Source organism: Staurois parvus, unplaced genomic scaffold (genome assembly GCF_062004578.1).
Source record: "Staurois parvus isolate SC_StPar_1 unplaced genomic scaffold, SC_StPar_1.0 ptg000034l, whole genome shotgun sequence".
NCBI lineage: Eukaryota > Metazoa > Chordata > Amphibia > Anura > Ranidae > Staurois > Staurois parvus.
In genome coordinates, this window is record NW_028317830.1 from 3,413,333 (window position 1) to 3,436,261 (window position 22,929).

Consider the following 22,929-nt stretch of genomic DNA (forward strand, 5'->3'; position numbering starts at 1 on the left):
TATTCTGCTGTCAGCATGGAATCCTGGTTGTTAAAGTGTTACTAAACCCCGGTCCCTGCATTCACTAAATCCGCTCTCCCCGGACCCCGCATTCACTATATCCGCTCTCCCCGGACCCTGCATTCACTAAATCCGCTCTCCCCGGACTCCACATTCACTGTATCCGCTCTCCCCGGACCCTGCATTCACTATATCCGCTCTCCCTGGACCCTGCATTCACTATATCCGCTCTCCCTGGACCCCGCATTCACTATATCCGCTCTCCCCGGACCCTGCATTCACTATATCCTCTCTCCCCGGACTCCACATTCAGTGTCCAGCAGTGTCGTTAGTCAGTGCAGCCAGTCAGTGCTGTCAGTCAGTGCTGTCAGTCAGTACCACCAGTCAGCAGTGCCCATCAGTGCTGCCTATCAGTGCCCATCAGTGCTGCCTATCAGTGCCCATCAGTGCTGCCTATCAGTGCCCATCAGTGCTACCTAACAGTGCCCATCAGTGCTGCTTACCAGTACCTATCAGTGTTCATCAGTGCCTATCAGTGCCCATCAGTTCTTCCTATCAGTACCTATCAGTGTTAATCAGTACCTATAGTGCTCATCAGTGCTGCCTATCAGTGCTCATCAGTGCTGCCTATCAGTGCAGTGCAGCCAAAATGTACCGCAAAATGGTATAATAGAAACAAAGCAAAACTTTTTTAAAAAAGTTTTTTGATCTTTTTTTTTATAGTGCAAAAAATGAAAACCCCGGTGATTATTAAATACCCCCAAAAGAAAGCTCTATTTGTGTGAAAAAAGTAAAAAATGTCATATAGGTACAGAGTTGCATGACCGCACAATTGTCACTGGGTAGGAAGGGGGTAGAAGTGCCCGACAGGCAGGAAGGGAGTAGAAGTGTTCGGTAGGCAGGAAGGGGGTAGAAGTGTCCTGTAGGCAGGAAGGGGGTAGAAGTGTCCGGTAGGCAGGATGGGGTAGAAGTGTCCGGTAGGCAGGAAGGGGGTAAAAGTGTCCTGTAGGCAGGAAGGGGGTAGAAGTGTCCGGTATGCAGGAAGGGGGATAGAAGTGCCCTGTAGGCAGGAAGGGGGTAGAAGTGTCCGGTAGGCAGGAAGAGGGTGGAAGTGTCTGGTGGGCAGGAAGGGGGTAGAAGTGCCCAGTAGGCAGGAAGGGGGTGGAAGTGTCTGGTGGGCAGGAAGGGGGTAGAAGTGTCCGGTAGGCAGGAAGGGGGTAGAAGTGTCCGGTGGGCAGAAAGGGGGTAGAAGTGCCCAGTAGGCAGGAAGGGGGTGGAAGTGTCCGGTAGGCAGGAAGGGGGTAGAAGTGTCCGGTAGGCAGGAAGGGGGTAGAAGTGCCTGGTAGGCAGGAAGGGGGTAGAAGTGCCCGGTAGGCAGGAAGGGGGTAGAAGTGTCCAGTAGGCAGGAAGGGGGTAGAAGTGTCCAGTAGGCAGGAAGGGGGTAGAAGTGCGTGGTAGGCAGGAAGGGGACAGAAGTACCCTGTAGGCAGGAAGGGGGTAGAAGTGCCCGGTAGGCAGGAAGGGGGTAGAAGTGCCCTGTAGGCAGGAAGGGGGTAGAAGTGCCCTGTAGGCAGGAAGGGGGTAGAAGTGTCTGGTGGGCAGGAAGGGGGTAGAAGTGTCCAGTAGGCAGGAAGGGGGTAGAAGTGTCTGGTGGGCAGGAAGGGGATAGAAGTGCCCTGTAGGCAGGAAGGGGGTAGAAGTGCCCGGTAGGCAGGAAGGGGGAAGAAGTGTCCGGTAGGCAGGAAGGGGGTAGAAGTGTCCGGTAGGCAGGAAGGGGGTGGAAGTGCCCAGTAGGCAGGAAGGGGGTGGAAGTGTCCGGTAGGCAGGAAGGGGGTAGAAGGGTCCTGTAGGCAGGAAGGGGGTAGAAGTGTCCGGTAGGCAGGAAGGGGGTAGAAGTGCCTTGTAGGCAGGAAGGGGGTAGAAGTGTCCGGTAGGCAGGAAGGGGGGGGGAAGTGTCCGGTAGGCAGGAAGGGGGTAGAAGTGCCTTGTAGGCAGGAAGGGGGTAGAAGTGTCCGGTAGGCAGGAAGGGGGGGGAAGTGTCCGGTAGGCAGGAAGGGGGGGAGTGTCCAGTAGGTGAGGGGTTAAGCAAATCAGTGATACATACAAATACAAATCATCAGCCATTGTGTCAGTTGGCAAAGTCTGCACAACACTTTGTATTTGTGGCCCCTGAGGCAAAGTGGAAAAGATGTGTAAGTCCTGTAGGTCAGTACTTCTGAAATAAATGTACCACTGGAGGGGAGGCAGATTTTAACTCACAAAAGACACACAATGGAGAAGTGTCACTAGTTGGGTTTATTCTGTCATGGGATTATTATTTTTCATGATATTAAAGGCAACTTTAAAAAAAATAACAAATATGTTGTACTTACCTGCTGTGTGCAGAGGTTTTGTACAGAGCAGCTCCAATCCTCCTCTTCTTGGGTTCTCCTGCTGGTGCTCCTGGCCCCTCCCTCCTGCTGAGTGGCCCCCAGAGAGAGAAGCTTGCTATGGGGGCACCCAAGCAGGCTTACTCCCAGTCCCGACTTAGAGCGGAACTGTGGGACCGTGGTGGACATTCTGACACTGGGGGAGGGAACTGACTTGGTGTAATTCACATCCCCAGTGACACTAATACAGTGATCAGTGCTAAAACAAAAAGCACTGATACTGTAATAATGGAACTGAGCAGGAAGGGGTTAATATGAGGGGCGATCAAAGGGTTAATTGTGTGCTGGGAGTGCTTCACTAGGGGGCGGGGTCTGTGTGCTTCACTGTAATCACACTGCTCTGGATGGCTGTGCTGTGCAGTGTGCAGGAGCTGACAGGGAGGAGATATGTTAGTAAACAAAACAGTTCTCCTTCCTGTTGGAGATACTTGGTAATCACCGGGCACCGGCGAGTAATCACTGGCCGGGAACCGGTGATTAACAGCCGTGGCCACATATGGTTTGTGCGCCCCTTACCCGGAAATATACAAGATTTTGTACATCTGAGCCACCTTGTAGCAGTATTTCTGCTATAGGGCGGTCAGGAAGTGGTTAAATCCCTTCTTCAGCTCTGTGTATACAAAGGAGCATAGGGGGGCTGTTGTCCATAATGGGGGGTGGTACTGACACAGCCCCAGATGATCCACATTGGCTCACGATTGATATGACCCAGAAATATTTAGACAGAATAAAGGTGATTAAAGCCCCTGGACCGGATGGCATACACCCACGGGGGCCTTACAGAATTCAGCTCTGTCATCTCACAGCCATTGTTTCTCATTTTTAGGGATTCTTTAATGACTGGCATAGTACCACTGGATTGGCACAAGGCCAATGTGGGGCCAATATTTAAAAAGGGATCAAAATCTTTCCCAAATAATTACAGACCTGTTAGTGTAACTTCTATAGTTGGGAAGATACTGGAGAGTTTAATAAAAGACACAGAGAGGAGTTCTTGCTGGAAAAAAATATTTTAAGCAACAGACAGCATGGATTCATGAAAGACAGAAGTTGTCCAACAAATTTGATTTCTTTTTATGAGGAGGGGGTGGCTATGAACATGATATACTTGGACAGAGGGGTGGTGGTGGTATAATACATAAGGGGGGGGGGGGATATGATCTCCATGTATAATACATAAGGGGGGATATGATCTCCATGTATAATACATAAGGGGGGATATGATCTCCATGTATAATACATAAGGGGGGATATGATCTCCATGTATAATACATAAGGGGGGATATAATCTCCATGTATAATACATAAGGGGGGATATGATCTCCATGTATAATACATAAGGGGGGATATGATCTCCATGTATAATACATAAGGGGGGGATATGATCTCCATGTATAATACATAAGGGGGATATGATCTTCATGTATAATACATAAGGAGGGATATGATCTCCATGTATAATACATAAAGGGGGATATGATCTCCATGTATAATACATAAGGGGGATATGATCTCCATGTAGAATACATAAGGGGGGATATGATCTCCATGTATAATACATAAGGGGGGATATGATCTCCATGTATAATACATAAGGGGGGGATATGATCTCCATGTATAATACATAAGGGGGGATATCATCTCCATGTATAATACATAAGGGGGGATATCATCTCCATGTATAATACATAAGGGGGGGATATGATCTCCATGTATAATACATAAGGGGGGATATGATCTCCATGTATAATACATAAGGGGGGATATGATCTCTATGTATAATACATAAGGGGGGATGTGATCTCCATGTATAATACATAAGGGGGGATATGATCTCCATGTATAATACATAAGGGGGGATATGATCTCCATGTATAATACATAAGGGGGGGATATGATCTCCATGTATAATACATAAGGAGGATATGATCTCCATGTATAATACATAAGGGGGATATGATCTCCATGTATAATATATAAGGGGGGGATATGATCTCTATGTATAATACATAAGGGGGGATGTGATCTCCATGTATAATACATAAGGGGGGATATGATCTCCATGTATAATACATAAGGGGGGATATGATCTCCATGTATAATACATAAGGGGGGGATATGATCTCCATGTATAATACATAAGGAGGATATGATCTCCATGTATAATACATAAGGGGGGATATGATCTCCATGTATAATACATAAGGGGGGATATGATCTCCATGTATAATACATAAGGGGGGGGGGATATGACCTCCATGTATAATACATAAGGGGGATATTATTAATATTATTATACAGTATTTATAAGCGCCAACAGTTTGCTCAGCGCTGTACATTACAAAGGGGGACAGAACATGTGACAGAACAATACCAATACAATGCAAAACATGAGGGGATCGAGGGCCCTGCTCCTTGGAGCTTACAATCTAGGAGGGAGGGGATGGTGGCACAGGAGGAGATAGCTGTGGGGGATGGAGTGGTAGGAGAAGTGGAGGAGGTCGGCAAGTTAGCAGGGGGTGGGGTAGGCTTCCCTGAAGAGATGGGTTTTCAGGGTGCGCCTAAAGGAGAGGAGAGTAGGTGATAATCTGATGGGTTGGGGCAGGGAGTTCCAGAGGATGGGTGACACCCTGGAGAAGTCCTGGAGGCGGGCATGGGAGGAGGAGATCAGGGAACTAGAGAGAAGGAGGTCTTGTGAGGAGCGGAGTGTGCGTGCTGGGCGGTACTTGGATATTAGGTCGGTGATGTAGTTCGGGGCAGTATGGTGGACAGCTTTGTACGTCAGTGTTAGGATTTTGAATTTGATCCGTTGCGCAATCGGAAGCCAGTGGAGGGATTGGCAGAGGGGGGTGGAGGCCAGTGGAGGGATTGGCAGAGGGGGGTGGAGGCCAGTGGAGGGATTGGCAGTGGGGGGTGGAGGCCAGTAGAGGGATTGGCAGAGGGGGGTGGAGGACACTGAGTGGAGGCCAGTGGAGGAATTGGCAGAGGGGGGCGGAGGACACTGAGTGGAGGCCAGTGGAGGGATTGGCAGAGGGGGGTGGAGGACATTGAGTGGAGGCCAGTGGAGGGATTGGCAGAGGGGGGTGGAGGACACTGAGTGGAGGCCAGTGGAGGGATTGGCAGAGGGGGGTGGAGGACACTGAGTGGAGACCAGTGGAGGGATTGGCAGAGGGGGGTGGCGGAGATGGAGCGGTTGGAAAGGTGAATGAGTCTGGCAGCCGTGTTCAGGATGGACTGAAGCGGGGATAGCCAGCGGCGAGGCAGGCCAGTGAGGAGGGAGTTGCAGTAGTCGAGTCGTGATATGATGAGGGAGTGGGTGAGCTGTTTAGTGATTTCTGGGGTTAGGAACGTGCGGATTTTGGCGATGTTGCGGAGGTGGAGTCTGCATGTTGCGGAGGTGGAGTCTGCATGTTGCGGAGGTGGAGTCTGCACGAGTTTGTTAAAGATTGGACTTGGGGCTGGAAGGATAGGTTGGAGTCCAGAATGACACCAAGTACTCTGGCCTGCGGGGCGGGTTTGATGGTAGCGTTGTTGGATGTGATAGAGAAGTCAGTGGGGGGTGGTGTCCGGGCTGGGGGGAAGACAAGAAACTCAGTTTTGGAGAGGTTCAGTTTAAGGAAGTGGAGCGACATCCAGTCTGATATGTCGCTCAGTAGGTGTGTGATTCGGACAGAGACCGAGGGGGTGAGGTGGGGGGTTGAGAGATAGATTTGTGTGTCGTCGGCATATAGGTGGTAGTTGAAGCCGTGAGAGTGTATGAGTTGGCCAAGGGAGGAGGTGTAGATGGAGAAGAGAAGGGGCCCGAGGACAGAGCCTTGAGGGACCCCAACAGAGAGGGGGAGTGAGGGGGAGGTGGTAGCATTATAGGTAACGCTGAAAGAGCGTTGTGACAGGTAGGATGAGAGCCAGGAGAGAGCGGAATCTCTGAGGCCGAGGGAGTGTAGTTTTTTGAGGAGGAGGGGGTGGTGGACTGTGTGGAAGGCCGCAGAGAGGTCAAGGAGTAGGAGCACTGAATAGTGGCCATTAGCTTTGGCGGTTAGCAGGTCGTTGGAGAGTTTGAGTAAGGCAGTTTCGGTGGAGTGTAGGGGACGGAAGCCGGACTGTAGGGGATCGAGGAGGTGGTTGTCGTTGAGGTGAGAGCATAGGCGGGTGTAGACTAGGCGCTAGAGGAGTTTAGATGTAAATGGGAGCAGGGAGATGGGTCTGAGATTGTTCGGGTCATTGGGGTCCAGGGAGGGCTTTTTAAGTATGGGGGTGATGTGTGCATGTTTCAGAGGGGAGGGGAAAGTGCCGGAGGAGAGGGAGAGATTGAAGATGTCGGTGAGGGAGCGTAGGATGGAGGGGGAGGGAGGTCATAGGAGTTTTGAGGGGATAGGGTCAAGGGGGCAGGTGGTGAGGCGGGCATCAGAGAGGATCTTGGATACTTCCTCGATGGTAGTAAGGTCAAAGGTGCGGAGTGTTGGGGGAGCTTCAGTATGAGGAATGTAGGGTGGGGTGGAAGAGGAGGTCAGAGCAGTGGTGGGGCCAAGGGAGAGGGGTGATGAGGTGGTAGCTGAGCGAGGGGGAAGGAGGTTGGAGGGAGATTGAGCAGCGACGAAGTCCCTGTGGGTTATGTCGAGGGGGAGGGAGGATGAGGGGGTAGCTATGTGAGAGGGGACGGGTTGAGAGGGTGTGTGAGTTGCGGCAATGTCCTTGCGAATTGTGTCAATCTTGTTTTTGAAGTGATTGGCAATCTCAAGGGCGGAGAGTGAGGTGCTGGGTGGAGGTGGGGTTGGAGAGAGTAGAGAGTTGAAGGTGGAGAAGAGTCGGCGAGGATTGGAGGAGAGTGTCTTGATGAGGGTCAGGAAGTAGGCTTGTTTGGCTGCGTGGAGGGAGGAGGTGTAGGTGTGGAAGGCAGATTTGTAGCGGGTGAAGGCTTGTTGGGATTTTGTTTTGCGCCATAGTCGCTCCAGGGCACGACTGTGTCGTTTGAGGGTTTTGGTGTGATCAGTCTGCCAGGGCTGGAGCGGTCGGGGTCTGATGTTGCGTGTGGTTAAAGGCGCTAGTGAGTCAAGGGCTGTTGAGAGCGCGTTGTTGTGGATATGATCTCCATGTATAATACATAAGGGGGGATATGATCTCCATGTATAATACATAAAGGGGGATATGATCTCCATGTATAATACATAAGGGGGGGGGATATGATCTCCATGTATAATACATAAGGGGGGATATGATCTTCATGTATAATACATAAGGGGGGATATGATCTCCGTGTATAATACATAAGGGGGGGGGGATATGATCTCCATGTATAATACATAAGGGGAAATGATCTCCATGTATAATACATAAGGGGGATATGATCTCCATGTATAATACATAAGGGGAAATGATCTCCATGTATAATACATAAGGGGGGGATATGATCTCCATGTATAATACATAAGGGGGGGTATGATCTCCATGTATAATACATAAGGGGGGATATGATCTCCATGTATAATACATAAGGGGGGGGGGGTATGATCTCCATGTATAATACATAAGGGGGGATATGATCTTCATGTATAATACATAAGGGGGGATATGATCATCATGTATAATACATAAGGGGGGGATATGATCTCCATGTATAATACATAAGGGGGGGGGGGGTATGAGCTCCATGTATAATACATAAGGGGGATATGATCTCCATGTATAATACATAAGGGGGGGGGTATGATCTCCATGTATAATACATAAGGGGGATATGATCTCCATGTATAATACATAAGGGGGATATGATCTCCATGTATAATACATAAGGGGGGATATGATCTCCATGTATAATACATAAGGAGGGATATGATCTCCATGTATAATACATAAGGGGGATATGAACACCATGTATAATACATAAGGGGGAAATGATCTCCATGTATAATACATAAGGGGGGATATGAGCTCCATGTATAATACATAAGGGGGATATGATCTCCATGTATAATACATAAGGGGGGATATGATCTCCATGTATAATACATAAGGGGGGATATGAGCTCCATGTATAATACATAAGGGGGATATGATCTCCATGTATAATACATAAGGGGGGGGTATGATCTCCATGTATAATACATAAGGGGGATATGATCTCCATGTATAATACATAAGGGGGATATGATCTCCATGTATAATACATAAGGGGGGATATGATCTCCATGTATAATACATAAGGAGGGATATGATCTCCATGTATAATACATAAGGGGGATATGAACACCATGTATAATACATAAGGGGGAAATGATCTCCATGTATAATACATAAGGGGGGATATGAGCTCCATGTATAATACATAAGGGGGATATGATCTCCATGTATAATACATAAGGGGGGATATGATCTCCATGTATAATACATAAGGGGGGATATGAGCTCCATGTATAATACATAAGGGGGATATGATCTCCATGTATAATACATAAGGGGGGATATGATCTCCATGTATAATACATAAGGGGGGATATGATCTCCATGTATAATACATAAGGGGGGATATGATCACCATGTATAATACATAAGGGGGGATATGATCTCCATGTATAATACATAAGGGGGATATGAACACCATGTATAATACATAAGGGGGGGATATGATCTCCATGTATAATACATAAGGAGGGATATGATCTCCATGTATAATACATAAGGGGGATATGAACACCATGTATAATACATAAGGGGGAAATGATCTCCATGTATAATACATAAGGGGGGATATGAGCTCCATGTATAATACATAAGGGGGATATGATCTCCATGTATAATACATAAGGGGGGATATGATCTCCATGTATAATACATAAGGGGGGATATGAGCTCCATGTATAATACATAAGGGGGATATGATCTCCATGTATAATAAATAAGGGGGGATATGATCTCCATGTATAATACATAAGGGGGGATATGATCTCCATGTATAATACATAAGGGGGGATATGATCACCATGTATAATACATAAGGGGGGATATGATCTCCATGTATAATACATAAGGGGGATATGATCTCCATGTATAATACATAAGGGGGGATATGATCTCCATGTATAATACATAAGGGGGGGCTACGATCTCCATGTATAATATATAAGGGGGGATATGATCTCCATGTATAATACATAATAGGGAGATGATCTCCATGTATAATACATAAGGGGGGGGATATGATCTCCATATATAATACATAAGGGGGGATATGATCTCCATGTATAATACATAAGGGGGGATATAATCTCCATGTATAATACATAAGGGGGGATATGATCTCCATGTATAATACATAAGGGGGGGATATGATCTCCATGTATAATACATAAGGGGGGATATGAACTCCATGTATAATACATAAGGGGGGATATGAACTCCATGTATAATACATAAGGGGGGATATGATCTCCATGTATAATACATAAAGGGGGATATGAACTCCATGTATAATACATAAGGGGGATATGATCTCCATATATATTACATAAGAGGGGATATGATCTCCATGTATAATACATAAGGGGGGGGTATGATCTCCATGTATAATACATAAGAGGGGATATGATCTCCATGTATAATACATAAGGGGGGGGATATGATCTCCATGTATAATACATAAGGGGGGTATGATCTCCATGTATATTACATAAGGGGGAATATGATCTCCATGTATAATACATAAGGGGGGATATGATCACCATGTATAATACATAAGGGGGGGATATAATCTCCATGTATAATACATAAGGGGGGATATGATCTACATGTATAATACATAAGGGGGGGATATGATCTCCATGTATAATACATAAGGGGGGATATGAACTGCATGTATAATACATAAGGGGGGATATGAACTCCATGTATAATACATAAGGGGGGATATGATCTCCATGTATAATACATAAAGGGGGATATGAACTCCATGTATAATACATAAGGGGGATATGATCTCCATATATAATACATAAGAGGGGATATGATCTCCATGTATAATACATAAGGGGGGGTATGATCTCCATGTATAATACATAAGGGGGATATGATCTCCATGTATAATACATAAGGGGGGATATGATCTCCATGTATAATACATAAGGGGGGATATGATCTCCATGTATAATACATAAGGGGGGTATGATCTCCATGTATAATACATAAGGTGGAATATGATCTCCATGTATAATAAATAAGGGGGGGATATGATCTCCATGTATAATACATAAGGGGGGATATGATCTCTATGTATAATACATAAAGGGGGATATGATCTCCATGTATAATACATAAGGGGGGATATGATCTCCATATATAATACATAAGAGGAAATGATCTCCATGTATAATACATAAGGGGGGATTTGATCTCCATGTATAATACATAAGGGGGGATATGATCTCTATGTATAATACATAAGGGGGGATATGATCTCCATGTATAATACATAAGGGGGGATATGATCTCCATATATAATACATAAGAGGATATGATCTCCATGTATAATACATAAGGGGGGCTATGATCTCCATGTATAATACATAAGGGGGGGGATATGATCTCCATGTATAATACATAAGGGCGGGATATGAGCTCCATGTATAATACATAAGGGGGATATGATCTCCATGTATAATATATAAGGGGGGGGGGTATGATCTCCATGTATAATACATAAGGGGGATATGATCTCCATGTATAATACATAAGGGGGGGTATGATCTCCATGTATAATACATAAGGTGGAATATGATCTCCATGTATAATACATAAGGGGGGATATGATCTCCATGTATCATACATAAGGGGGGATATGATCTCCATGTATAATACATAAGGGGGGATATGATCTCCATGTATAATACATAATAGGGAGATGATCTCCATGTATAATACATAAGGGGGGGATATGATCTCCATATATAATACATAAGGGGGGATATGATCTCCATGTATAATACATAAGGGGGGATATGATCTCCATGTATAATACATAAGGGGGGATATGATCTCCATGTATAATACATAAGGGGGGGGGGGGATATAATCTCCATGTATAATACATAAGGGGGGATATGATCTCCATGTATAATACATAAGGGGGGATATGATCTCCATGTATAATACATAAGGGGGATATGAACTCCATGTATAATACATGAGGGGGATATGATCTCCATGTATAATACATAAGGGGGGATATGATCTCCATGTATAATACATAAGGGGAGATAGGATCTCCATGTATAATACATAAGGGGGGGGGTATGATCTCCATGTATAATACATAAGGTGGAATATGATCTCCATGTATAATACATAAGGGGGGGATATGATCTCCATGTATAATACATAAGGAGAGATATGATCTCCATGTATAATACATAAGGGGGGATATGATCTCCATGTATAATACATAAGGGGGGATATGATCTCCATGTATAATACATAAGAGGGGATATGATCTCCATGTATAATACATAAGGGGGGATATGATCTCCATGTATAATACATAAGGGGGGGGGGGGGATATGATCTCCATGTATAATACATAAGGGGGGGATATGATCTCCATGTATAATACATAAGGGGGGGGGATATGATCTTCATGTATAATACATAAGGGGGGGATATGATCTCCATGTATAATACATAAGGGGGGATATGATCTCCATGTATAATACATAAGAGGGGATATGATCTCCATGTATAATACATAAGGGGGGATATGATCTCCATGTATAATACATAAGGGGGGATATGATCTCCATGTATAATACATAAGGGGGGGATATGATCTCCATGTACAATACATAAGGGGGGATATGATCTCCATGTATAATACATAAGGGGGGGGATATGATCTCCATGTATAATACATAAGGGGGGATATGATCTCCATGTATAATACATAAGGGGGATATGATCTCCATGTATAATACATAAGGGGGAATATGATCTCCATGTATAATACATAAGGGGGGATATGATCTCCATGTATAATACATAAGGGGGGATATGATCTCCATGTATAATACATAAGGGGGGGATATGATCTCCATGTATAATACATAAGGGGGATATGATCTCCATGTATAATACATAAGGGGGGATATGATCTCCATGTATAATACATAAGGGGGGATATGATCTCCATGTATAATACATAAGGGGGGATATGATCTCCATGTATAATACATAAGGGGGGATATGATCTCCATGTATAATACATAAGGGGGATATGATCACCATGTATAATACATAAGGGGGGATATGATCTCCATGTATAATACATAAGGTGGGATATGATCTCCATGTATAATACATAAGGGGGGGATATGATCTCCATGTATAATACATAAGGTGGGATATGATCTCCATGTATAATACATAAGGGGGGGATATGATCTCCATGTATAATACATAAGGGGGGATATGATCTCCATGTATAATACATACGGGGGATATGATCTCCATGTATAATACATAAGGGAGGATATGATCTCCATATATAATACATAAGAGGGGATATGATCTCCAAGTATAATACATAAGGGGGGGGGGATATGATCTCCATGTATAATACATAAGGGGGGGGGGATATGATCTCCATGTATAATACATAAGAGGGGATATGATCTCCATGTATAATACATAAGGGGGGGGGGGGATATGATCTCCATGTATAATACATAAGGGGGGGGGATATGATCTCCATGTATAATACATAAGGGGGATATGATCTCCATGTATAATACATAAGGGGGGATATGATCTCCATGTATAATACATAAGGGGGGATATGATCTCCATGTATAATACATAAGGGGGGGTATGATCTCCATGTATAATACATAAGGGGGGATATGATCTCCATGTATAATACATAAGGGGGGATATGATCTCCATGTATAATACATAAGGGGATATGATCTCCATGTATAATACATAAGGGGGGATATGATCTCCATGTATAATACATAAGGGGAGATAGGATCTCCATGTATAATACATAAGGGGGGGGGTATGATCTCCATGTATAATACATAAGGTGGAATATGATCTCCATGTATAATACATAAGGGGGGGATATGATCTCCATGTATAATACATAAGGAGAGATATGATCTCCATGTATAATACATAAGGGGGGATATGATCTCCATGTATAATACATAAGGGGGGATATGATCTCCATGTATAATACATAAGAGGGGATATGATCTCCATGTATAATACATAAGGGGGGATATGATCTCCATGTATAATACATAAGGGGGGGGGGATATGATCTCCATGTATAATACATAAGGGGGGATATGATCTCCATGTATAATACATAAGGGGGGGGGATATGATCTTCATGTATAATACATAAGGGGGGGATATGATCTCCATGTATAATACATAAGGGGGGATATGATCTCCATGTATAATACATAAGAGGGGATATGATCTCCATGTATAATACATAAGGGGGGATATGATCTCCATGTATAATACATAAGGGGGGGATATGATCTCCATGTATAATACATAAGGGGGGGATATGATCTCCATGTACAATACATAAGGGGGGATATGATCTCCATGTATAATACATAAGGGGGGGGATATGATCTCCATGTATAATACATAAGGGGGATATGATCTCCATGTATAATACATAAGGGGGATATGATCTCCATGTATAATACATAAGGGGGAATATGATCTCCATGTATAATACATAAGGGGGGATATGATCTCCATGTATAATACATAAGGGGGGATATGATCTCCATGTATAATACATAAGGGGGGGATATGATCTCCATGTATAATACATAAGGGGGATATGATCTCCATGTATAATACATAAGGGGGGATATGATCTCCATGTATAATACATAAGGGGGGGATATGATCTCCATGTATAATACATAAGGGGGGATATGATCTCCATGTATAATACATAAGGGGGGATATGATCTCCATGTATAATACATAAGGGGGATATGATCACCATGTATAATACATAAGGGGGGATATGATCTCCATGTATAATACATAAGGTGGGATATGATCTCCATGTATAATACATAAGGGGGGGATATGATCTCCATGTATAATACATAAGGTGGGATATGATCTCCATGTATAATACATAAGGGGGGGATATGATCTCCATGTATAATACATAAGGGGGGATATGATCTCCATGTATAATACATACGGGGGATATGATCTCCATGTATAATACATAAGGGAGGATATGATCTCCATATATAATACATAAGAGGGGATATGATCTCCAAGTATAATACATAAGGGGGGGGGGATATGATCTCCATGTATAATACATAAGGGGGGGGGGATATGATCTCCATGTATAATACATAAGAGGGGATATGATCTCCATGTATAATACATAAGGGGGGGGGGGATATGATCTCCATGTATAATACATAAGGGGGGGGGATATGATCTCCATGTATAATACATAAGGGGGATATGATCTCCATGTATAATACATAAGGGGGGATATGATCTCCATGTATAATACATAAGGGGGGATATGATCTCCATGTATAATACATAAGGGGGGGTATGATCTCCATGTATAATACATAAGGGGGGATATGATCTCCATGTATAATACATAAGGGGGGATATGATCTCCATGTATAATACATAAGGGGATATGATCTCCATGTATAATACATAAGGGGGGATGTGATCTCCATGTATAATACATCAGTGGTCCATATAGTGAATTCCGTGTAGAGGGATTCACTTTAAGGTCATCACAGAGGACAAGGGGGCGCTCTGTGCGTCTGGAGGAAAAGAAATGTAATCTCCAAACACGGAAAGGTTTCTTCACAGTAAGAGCTGTGAGAATGTGGAATAGACTCCCTCCAGAGTTGGTTGTGGCCAGTTCAGTGGATTGCTGTAGGAAAGTCCTGGATTCTTTCTTGGATACACAGAATATACAGTGGGGTAAAAAAGTATTTAGTCAGCCACCAATTGTACAAGTTCTCCCACTTACAAAGATGAGAGAGGCCTGTAATTGGCATCATAGGGAGACCTCAACTATGAGAGACAAAATGAGAAAACAAATCCAGACAATCACATCGGCTGATCTGGAAAGAATTTATTTGCAAATTATGGTGGAAAATAAGTATTTGGTCACCTACAAACAAGCAAAATTTCTGTCTCTCACAGACCTGGACCTTCTTCTTTAAGAGGCTCCTCTGTCCTGCACTCATTACCTGTATCAATGGCACCTGTTTGAACTTGTTATCAGTATAAAAGACACCTGTCCACAACCTTAAACAGTCACACTCCAAACTCCACTATGGTGAAGGACCATAGACCAAGGAGCTGTTGAAGGACACCTGAAACAAAATTGTAGACCTGCACCAGGCTGGGAAGACTGAATCTGCATTAGGCAAGCAGCTTGGTGTGAACAAATCAACTGTGGGAGCAAAAATTAGAAAATGGAAGACATACAAGACCACTGATAATCTCCCTCGATCTGGGGCTCCACGCAAGATCTCACCCCGTGGGGTCAAAATGATCACAAGAACGGTGAGCAAAAATTCAGGACCACACGGGGGGACCTAGTGAATGACCTGCAGAGAGCTGGGACCAACGTAACAAAGGCTACCATCAGTAACACACTACACCGCCAGGGAATCAGATCCTGCAGTGCCAGACGTGTCCCCCTGCTTAAGCCAGTACATGTCCGGGCCCGTCTGAAGTTTGCTAAAGAGCATTTGGATGATCCAGAAGAGGATTGGGAGAATGTCATATGGTCAGATGAAACCAAAATAGAACTATATGGTAGAAACACAACACGTCGTGTTTGGAGGAGAGAGAATGCTGAGTTGCATCCAAAGAACACCATACCTACTGTGAAGCATGGGGGTGGCAACATCATGCTTTGGGGCTATTTCTCCGCAAAGGGACCAGGACGACTGATCCATGTACAGGACAGAATGAATGGGGCCATGTATCGTGAGATTTTGAGTGCAAACCTTTCATCAGCAAAGGCATTGAAGATGAAACGTGGCTGGGTCTTCCAACCAATGATCAAAAAATTACCGCCCGGGCAACGAAGGAGTGGCTTCGTAAGAAGCATTTCAAGGTCCTGGAGTGGCCTAGCCAGTCTCCAGATCTCAACCCCATAGAAAACCTTTGGAGGGAGTTGAAAGTCCGTGTTGCCCAGCGGCAGCCCCAAAACATCACTGCTCTAGAGGAGATCTGCATGGAGGATGGGCCAACATACCAGCAACAGTGTGTGCCAACCTTGTGAAGACCTACAGGAAACGTCTGACCTCTGTCATTGCCAACAAAGGATATATAACAAAGTATTGACATGAACTTTTGATATTCACCAAATACTTATTTTCCACCATAATTTGCAAATAAATTCTTTCCAGATCAGCCGATGTGATTGTCTGGATTTGTTTTCTCATTTTGTCTCTCATAGTTGAGGTCTCCCTATGATGCCAATTACAGGCCTCTCTCATCTTTGTAAGTGGGAGAACTTGCACAATTGGTGGCTGACTAAATACTTTTTTGCCCCACTGTAACTGGATATAACATTTATAGGTAAAGTGGATCCAGGGAATATCCGATTGCCTCTCGGGGAATCAGGAAGGTTTTTTTTCCCCTGCAGGAGCAAATTGTATCATGCTTTGCTGGGTTTTTTTTGCCCTCCTGTTGATCAACTGTGGATTTAGAATTATAACTTTTTTCTCATTTTAGGAACTTGTTCTGATTCTGACTGCCACCCAGATGCCACTTGTTCAGAATTTGGAGGATACGGGGAGTGCACATGTAAAGAGGGATTCGCTGGAGATGGAACATCTTGTACTGATATAGATGAATGTCAGGATTATTACACCCAGAATTGTGATCATTATGGTAGTGGTTCCTGTGTGAACACTGCCGGATCTTACACCTGTGACTGTTACTCCGGATTTGAGTATAAAAAAGAATTTGGCTGTGTTGATATTGATGAGTGTGCGGACAGATCTCGGAAGGACTGTGATCCAGTAGCTATATGTACAAATTATTATGGATCCTATACCTGTACTTGTCCCTATGGATATTATGGAGATGGAAAGCACTGTGAGATCAATGAATGCCAACAAGGAACTCCATGTCACTCTAATGAAGACTGCATTAAGTACATTGGATCCTATTCCTGTATTGACCCTTGCTCCAACCACACCGTACTGAATGATCCCTGGCGCAGTACTTCTAATACATATGATAATTACTGGGATTACTGGTATTATTGGTATCATTGTGACTATGGCCTGTCTGGCTGGTATCGGTTTAAAGGAGAATATGACCAGCAAATCCCTGAGCACTGCGTACCACAATCCAGCTGTGGGACATATATCCCCATTTGGATGAACGGCTCCCACCCTACAGACAGTGATATCATTGTGAATCGTACAGCTTGTTCCAACTGGTATGATGGATGCTGTACACAGCCCTATAATATTTCTGTGAAAATGTGTCCGGGAGGATTTTATGTGTATAAACTACAGAGTACACCGAGCTGCAGCTTCGCCTATTGTACAGGTAAGTACTGACACAAAGCATCATTCAGTGTGTTGTCTTCTTGTGTACAATTATATATATATATACAGTATGTATAATTCTTATGTGCTGTCTTTTCTTTCAGTTTATAAAACCTTCTTTGTGTTCCTTCTCTTCCAGAATCCAAATATAGCTGCTCAGGGGTGGACTGCGCTCCGGATGAGGAATGTAGAATTGTGGACGGAGTTCCTGGCTGTTACTGTCAATATGGAATACAACAAGGAAATCTAACAGGTAGGTTATAAAACATGAGGATTCATTAGGAAATCTTCCCGGAGAGTCATTGGGGATATTTTCCTTTGTGGTGGTCTTTTGCAGGCCAATGTGCTTTGGTGTCAGGCTGCTCCCTCTTCTTCAGGGCTGCAGAAGCTGCATAAGATGAAATATCGGGATTCTGTCTAATTCAGGTTTTCTAAGGAGAAATTGGTGGAGAATCAAAGCTAAGAAAAATCATTCTGGTAGCAAAGTATTGGCTGCTGGAAAAAATATCCACCAGTTTTCTTCAGAAAATGTGAATAAGACAGGGCACTGATTTTTCCTCCTACTCCCTGACTCATGGGGAGCAACCTGTACCCCAAAGCAGATTTGTTCATTGTTCTTGGCAATAAAGCTATTTGGATTCTAGTTTCTATGGAGGGAGGGTTTCTTTCACCTTTTGGTTCCTAGATTTCTTCCAAGGAGTCTGTGCAGGCCTTTCTTATTTTAAAAGTAGCCTATTTGTAGTCATTGGAAAACACAGAGTAGGGGGGCTCAATCACTGCCAAAAAAAACCTGTTTAGGAAGAGACAAGGATTGGCTGGGACAAGGCTGCTCACTGTCCTTATGTACATGTATGGGAAAAGAAACAAAAGAGCTTTAAAGGAGCGCCAGAGTCCTATATATTGCAATGAGTGAAATGTGGTCCATATAGGAAAGTTCAAGAAGAGTCAAGAAGAGTCAAGAAGAGTCAGGTGTAACATGAAAACAATTGAATTCAATAATATCAATATAATCCATAACGTCATAATTGAATGTCCACATATCACCAGTATAGTCCATGGAGGATAAGGCACATGTGGGTATTCCATGGCTGCATGTGTGGGTGGCTCCAGTGCCCGGTGTATGTCAAAAGAAGGGAACATTCCTGGTGATGACAATGGGAGTAACTCAGAGAGCATGGAAGCCGGCGACCTCCAAAGTTCTCATACTCGGGCCGTCACACCAGAAGTGATGATTGCCGGGAGCAGATGTGATGTAAGAACCTGGCGGAACTATTCCAGAGGAACGCTGCTATGTGGGCATCAATAGGCGGAGATGTCTCCAACCTGGAACTCTGAACCAACTACTCCAATAGGGAATCTGGACCTCTGGTAAATAGACAATAAAGAAAATTGCCAGGTAGATGTAGTGACTGCATGTTTCAGGCTGGGCCCCTTCATCAGGTCACATGACTCCTTTAAAGCTCTTTTATTTGGAGTCATTGCATTCTTTTAACCCCTTTCTGCTGCCACCTCCTGGCCCTTTAATAACTTTAAAATGCCGGGAGATGTAGGTGGGAATTTTGGTCATGTGACCACTGTGGTTGGCTGTCACATGATTGGAAAGGTCCTGATTACTAGCATGCATTGGGAGCTTTCTGGTCCCCGCCAGTGCCTGTGCTGGAAGCGCGTTCTCAACACAGAGAAGTGTTTGCATAGGGACGCATATATGTGCCACATCAGCGGGAACAGGTTAAAGGGAAACTTCCCCCGAACCCCAGTTGGGACTCGCTGGACCTCTCCATACTCTGCTGGAGAGATTTAAAACAAATAGTTCAAATTATTTTATCAACATTTATTTTTAATGTAAAAAATACAGTTAGCCCAGGATAGGAATTGTTTGATCGCTATTGGAGCAAAACTATTGTGGTTTTATCACTGCTGAATTGAATATTGTGTGATATTGGTTATTTTTTATTTAAAGTGAACTTCACTGCCCTCTTCTAGTAAAATACTACACTTCATAGGCTTTCACTTTGTGGCTATATTACTGTATGTGGGTGGCTCTTCCTTTGTAGTGCCTTAGAATGCTGGGAGTAATCCCTACTGTGGAGGGAGATTGCGGTTTGTCTGCTTTGGAGGAGGGAAGTCATCATCTCTGATATGTGTGATTAGCAAGCTAGGAAAGAATTGAACAGATTATGGAAGAAAACTACATAGTAGCCTGTACTAGTCTGGTGTCTTTGGTAGGATGATTAGACACACTTCCTGATTTTGACAAATAATTTTAAAAATGCTGTTTTGAAATAAACATATTCTGACTTATAATGGTCTAATATTGTTAAAGTTCCATCTCCTTTCTTCATATCAGTTTCTGTGTCTTTGGTGAGCCCATTAGATTCCAGGTTCAGGCTGTACTGAGAACATTGCTTTCTGTCCAAATCTGCACTAATTCATGTCCTCGCTTTCTAAGCCACTCCCCCAGCCATTCTTCTTCTCAATGCCAAATCCTTAGTGGCCAATAAAGGCTGTGTCATTTTAAACTTGAATAATAAGGGGTGGGGCATATCACTAAGAGGGGTCGGAGCTTAGTGGTGGCTTGAACAGATCCCCCATAAATCCAGGGTGTTGAGTCCAATTTGAAGTATAATAAATGTTCTTCCATGTCCTCTGCCTGCACTCTAGCAGCATTGTTACCAGGTTCAGATTAATCCAAGAACTTGATTTTTCCATTTTTCAGATTGATAGAGTTATGAATTAAAAATTGGGAATGTGCATGTCCCCTCTACCCAAAGATACCGGATTCTATGGCCATGGCTGAATAGCACTGTCTGTATGTCTTCAGGTCTAAGACGGTTCTTCTGGAAGAAATATCCATATAAAATGTCCACCCCTCCCCCCTTTAAAAATCAGTTTTTGTGTTAATGGAGACCATTATTCTTTGCAGTACTGGTATCCTAGGAGGACATGATTGATGTGCAAAAAGGTGTTCCACATGTTACTTTCCTGCTGGAATAGGGTAGCTAATACATTTCTACCCCCCTCTTCAGTGTACAGTCAAAGGGTCTTTTTAAACTGATACAATCCCAACCCTCCATTCACTCATTTATTAAATGCAGCCAACACACTTAAAGGATACATTCACCTTTGTAAAAAAAAATTAAAATATAGGCAAATGCACGTCTTTTTGTAGGTTAAAAAAGTGAATTTATTATTCTTTAACATTTCAGCCTGAAAGGCATTGCACCCGTGATGATCAGATTGTGGGTGCAATGCCTGGATCCTGCAGACTCTCCCACTATACTGTCTGCTCATACATCATACGGGCAGACTGTTCCTGAATGACAGGAAGGATCAATGAACTACCTAGAGTGCTCACCAGCTGCCGCATAGTTCACTGAGGACTACAAGCCATCAGCCTCAGAGGCTGACAGTAGTTGTAGTTCTTCCATTCACAGAACTCTGTGAATGAATGAAGCAGCTTGGTGGGCGGAGCCCCATGCACCTGAATTTATTTTTTTTTTTTTTTCAAATGGTGACAGCAAATGCAAGGAGAAGACCCCTAGATTGCTGTCACAGGGATGCAGTGGATTAGGGAGAATGGGAACATGTAACATGTTACACCCTAAAAACGGTTGGAACATGGGTTGGAACATGTAACGTCCCCAGAGGTGAACTTATGCTTTAAGTAATTCTTTGTGAGTGAAGCAGATGAGTTAGTTTGATAACAAAGTAGATCTTGTATTATATTATATTATATTTAATATACAGAATAGTTTATATTACACTGATAATATATATCAATACATTTTTTCTCTCTACCTATATAGAGGACCGTAAACCAAAAGTCACCTGTGGCCTGGAGAATATAGAAGTGAGATTCAGCAAATGTCTCCTGGAGCAGCTGGGATATAACACATCAGCCTTTCATCTGAGAGACAATTCCTGTGGAGGAATCATTGAAAGAAGTGATAAAAGTTACATCATTCTCATCACACGGCCATCAGATGGTAGTTGTGGGGGATCCATTGGGGTACGTAGATGTCCACTGCCATGTTATCTGATGTTGGGTTCATGAAATGTTTGCATCACCATTGTCCCCATTTGTTTGATCCAAGTCTTCTCGCTCCCCGTCACCAGTGAATGGGCATTTGATCTTTATAAACAAATGTCCAGTTTTGGAATGAAAACATAGTCATCACCGCATCTGTATATCACCTTCTCTAAGTGCATTCAATAAGTTGTGTTCAATGTACAGATCATTCATACAGAAGTCAGTTCATAAAAATGTTTTTTTTTCACTGGACTTCTTTATCAATGTACTTTGAGAAGTGACATGAGGACATGGAATGGACCTGTTACTATTCACACTAAGTACATGAATGGGTATGCTACTTTTATGTAAATGTTTTATGTTTCAATAGTTTTTATTGAAAGATTTTCAAGAACAGAACAAAGTCAGAATATTTGATTCAGTAGAACATATATTTATACAACATAGTATTACACAATTACCCCACCAATTGGCTGGGGTTAATATTGGGGTTTAAGGCATTAAAATCAGAGGTAGTCTTGGATATACACTGAAACTTGGTGAGGTGTATGAAGTGGTGAAGGGGTATTGAACAAGGTGGGATAGGGAGGAGAGTGGGGGGGTAAATGTAATGGGGTGGAAAAGGAGTACCCGTCTAAAATTAACAAGTAATTCAATTGTATGTAGAATATCAGAATTGTACCGAGCAGTTAGGATTTTGTAACTAGCTAGTCCATTGGGATTTAAATTTGTGTTGGGTGGAGTTGTTAAAGGCGGATCTTTTTTCCATGTCACATTGGAAATTAAGATCTGTAATTAGTGACTTGAGGGAAGGAGCAGTGGTGGTGTTCCATAATCTGATTATATTGATTTTGGCTGCAAAAAGTGTGTAGACAAT

The 22,929-nt window shown here is 43.4% G+C and overlaps 1 protein-coding gene across 1 annotated transcript in view; it reads left to right on the plus strand.

Annotated features, from left to right (window-relative positions):
- Positions 1-22,929, plus strand: part of LOC149470711 (uromodulin-like) — a 100,064-nt gene that overhangs the window by 58,735 nt on the left and 18,400 nt on the right. The window contains exons 10-12 of the mRNA XM_089661634.1: positions 17,196-18,023; positions 18,162-18,275; positions 21,829-22,031. Coding sequence (XP_089517760.1) covers positions 17,196-18,023; positions 18,162-18,275; positions 21,829-22,031 — 1,145 coding nt within the window. The remainder of the gene's footprint in view (positions 1-17,195; positions 18,024-18,161; positions 18,276-21,828; positions 22,032-22,929) is intronic.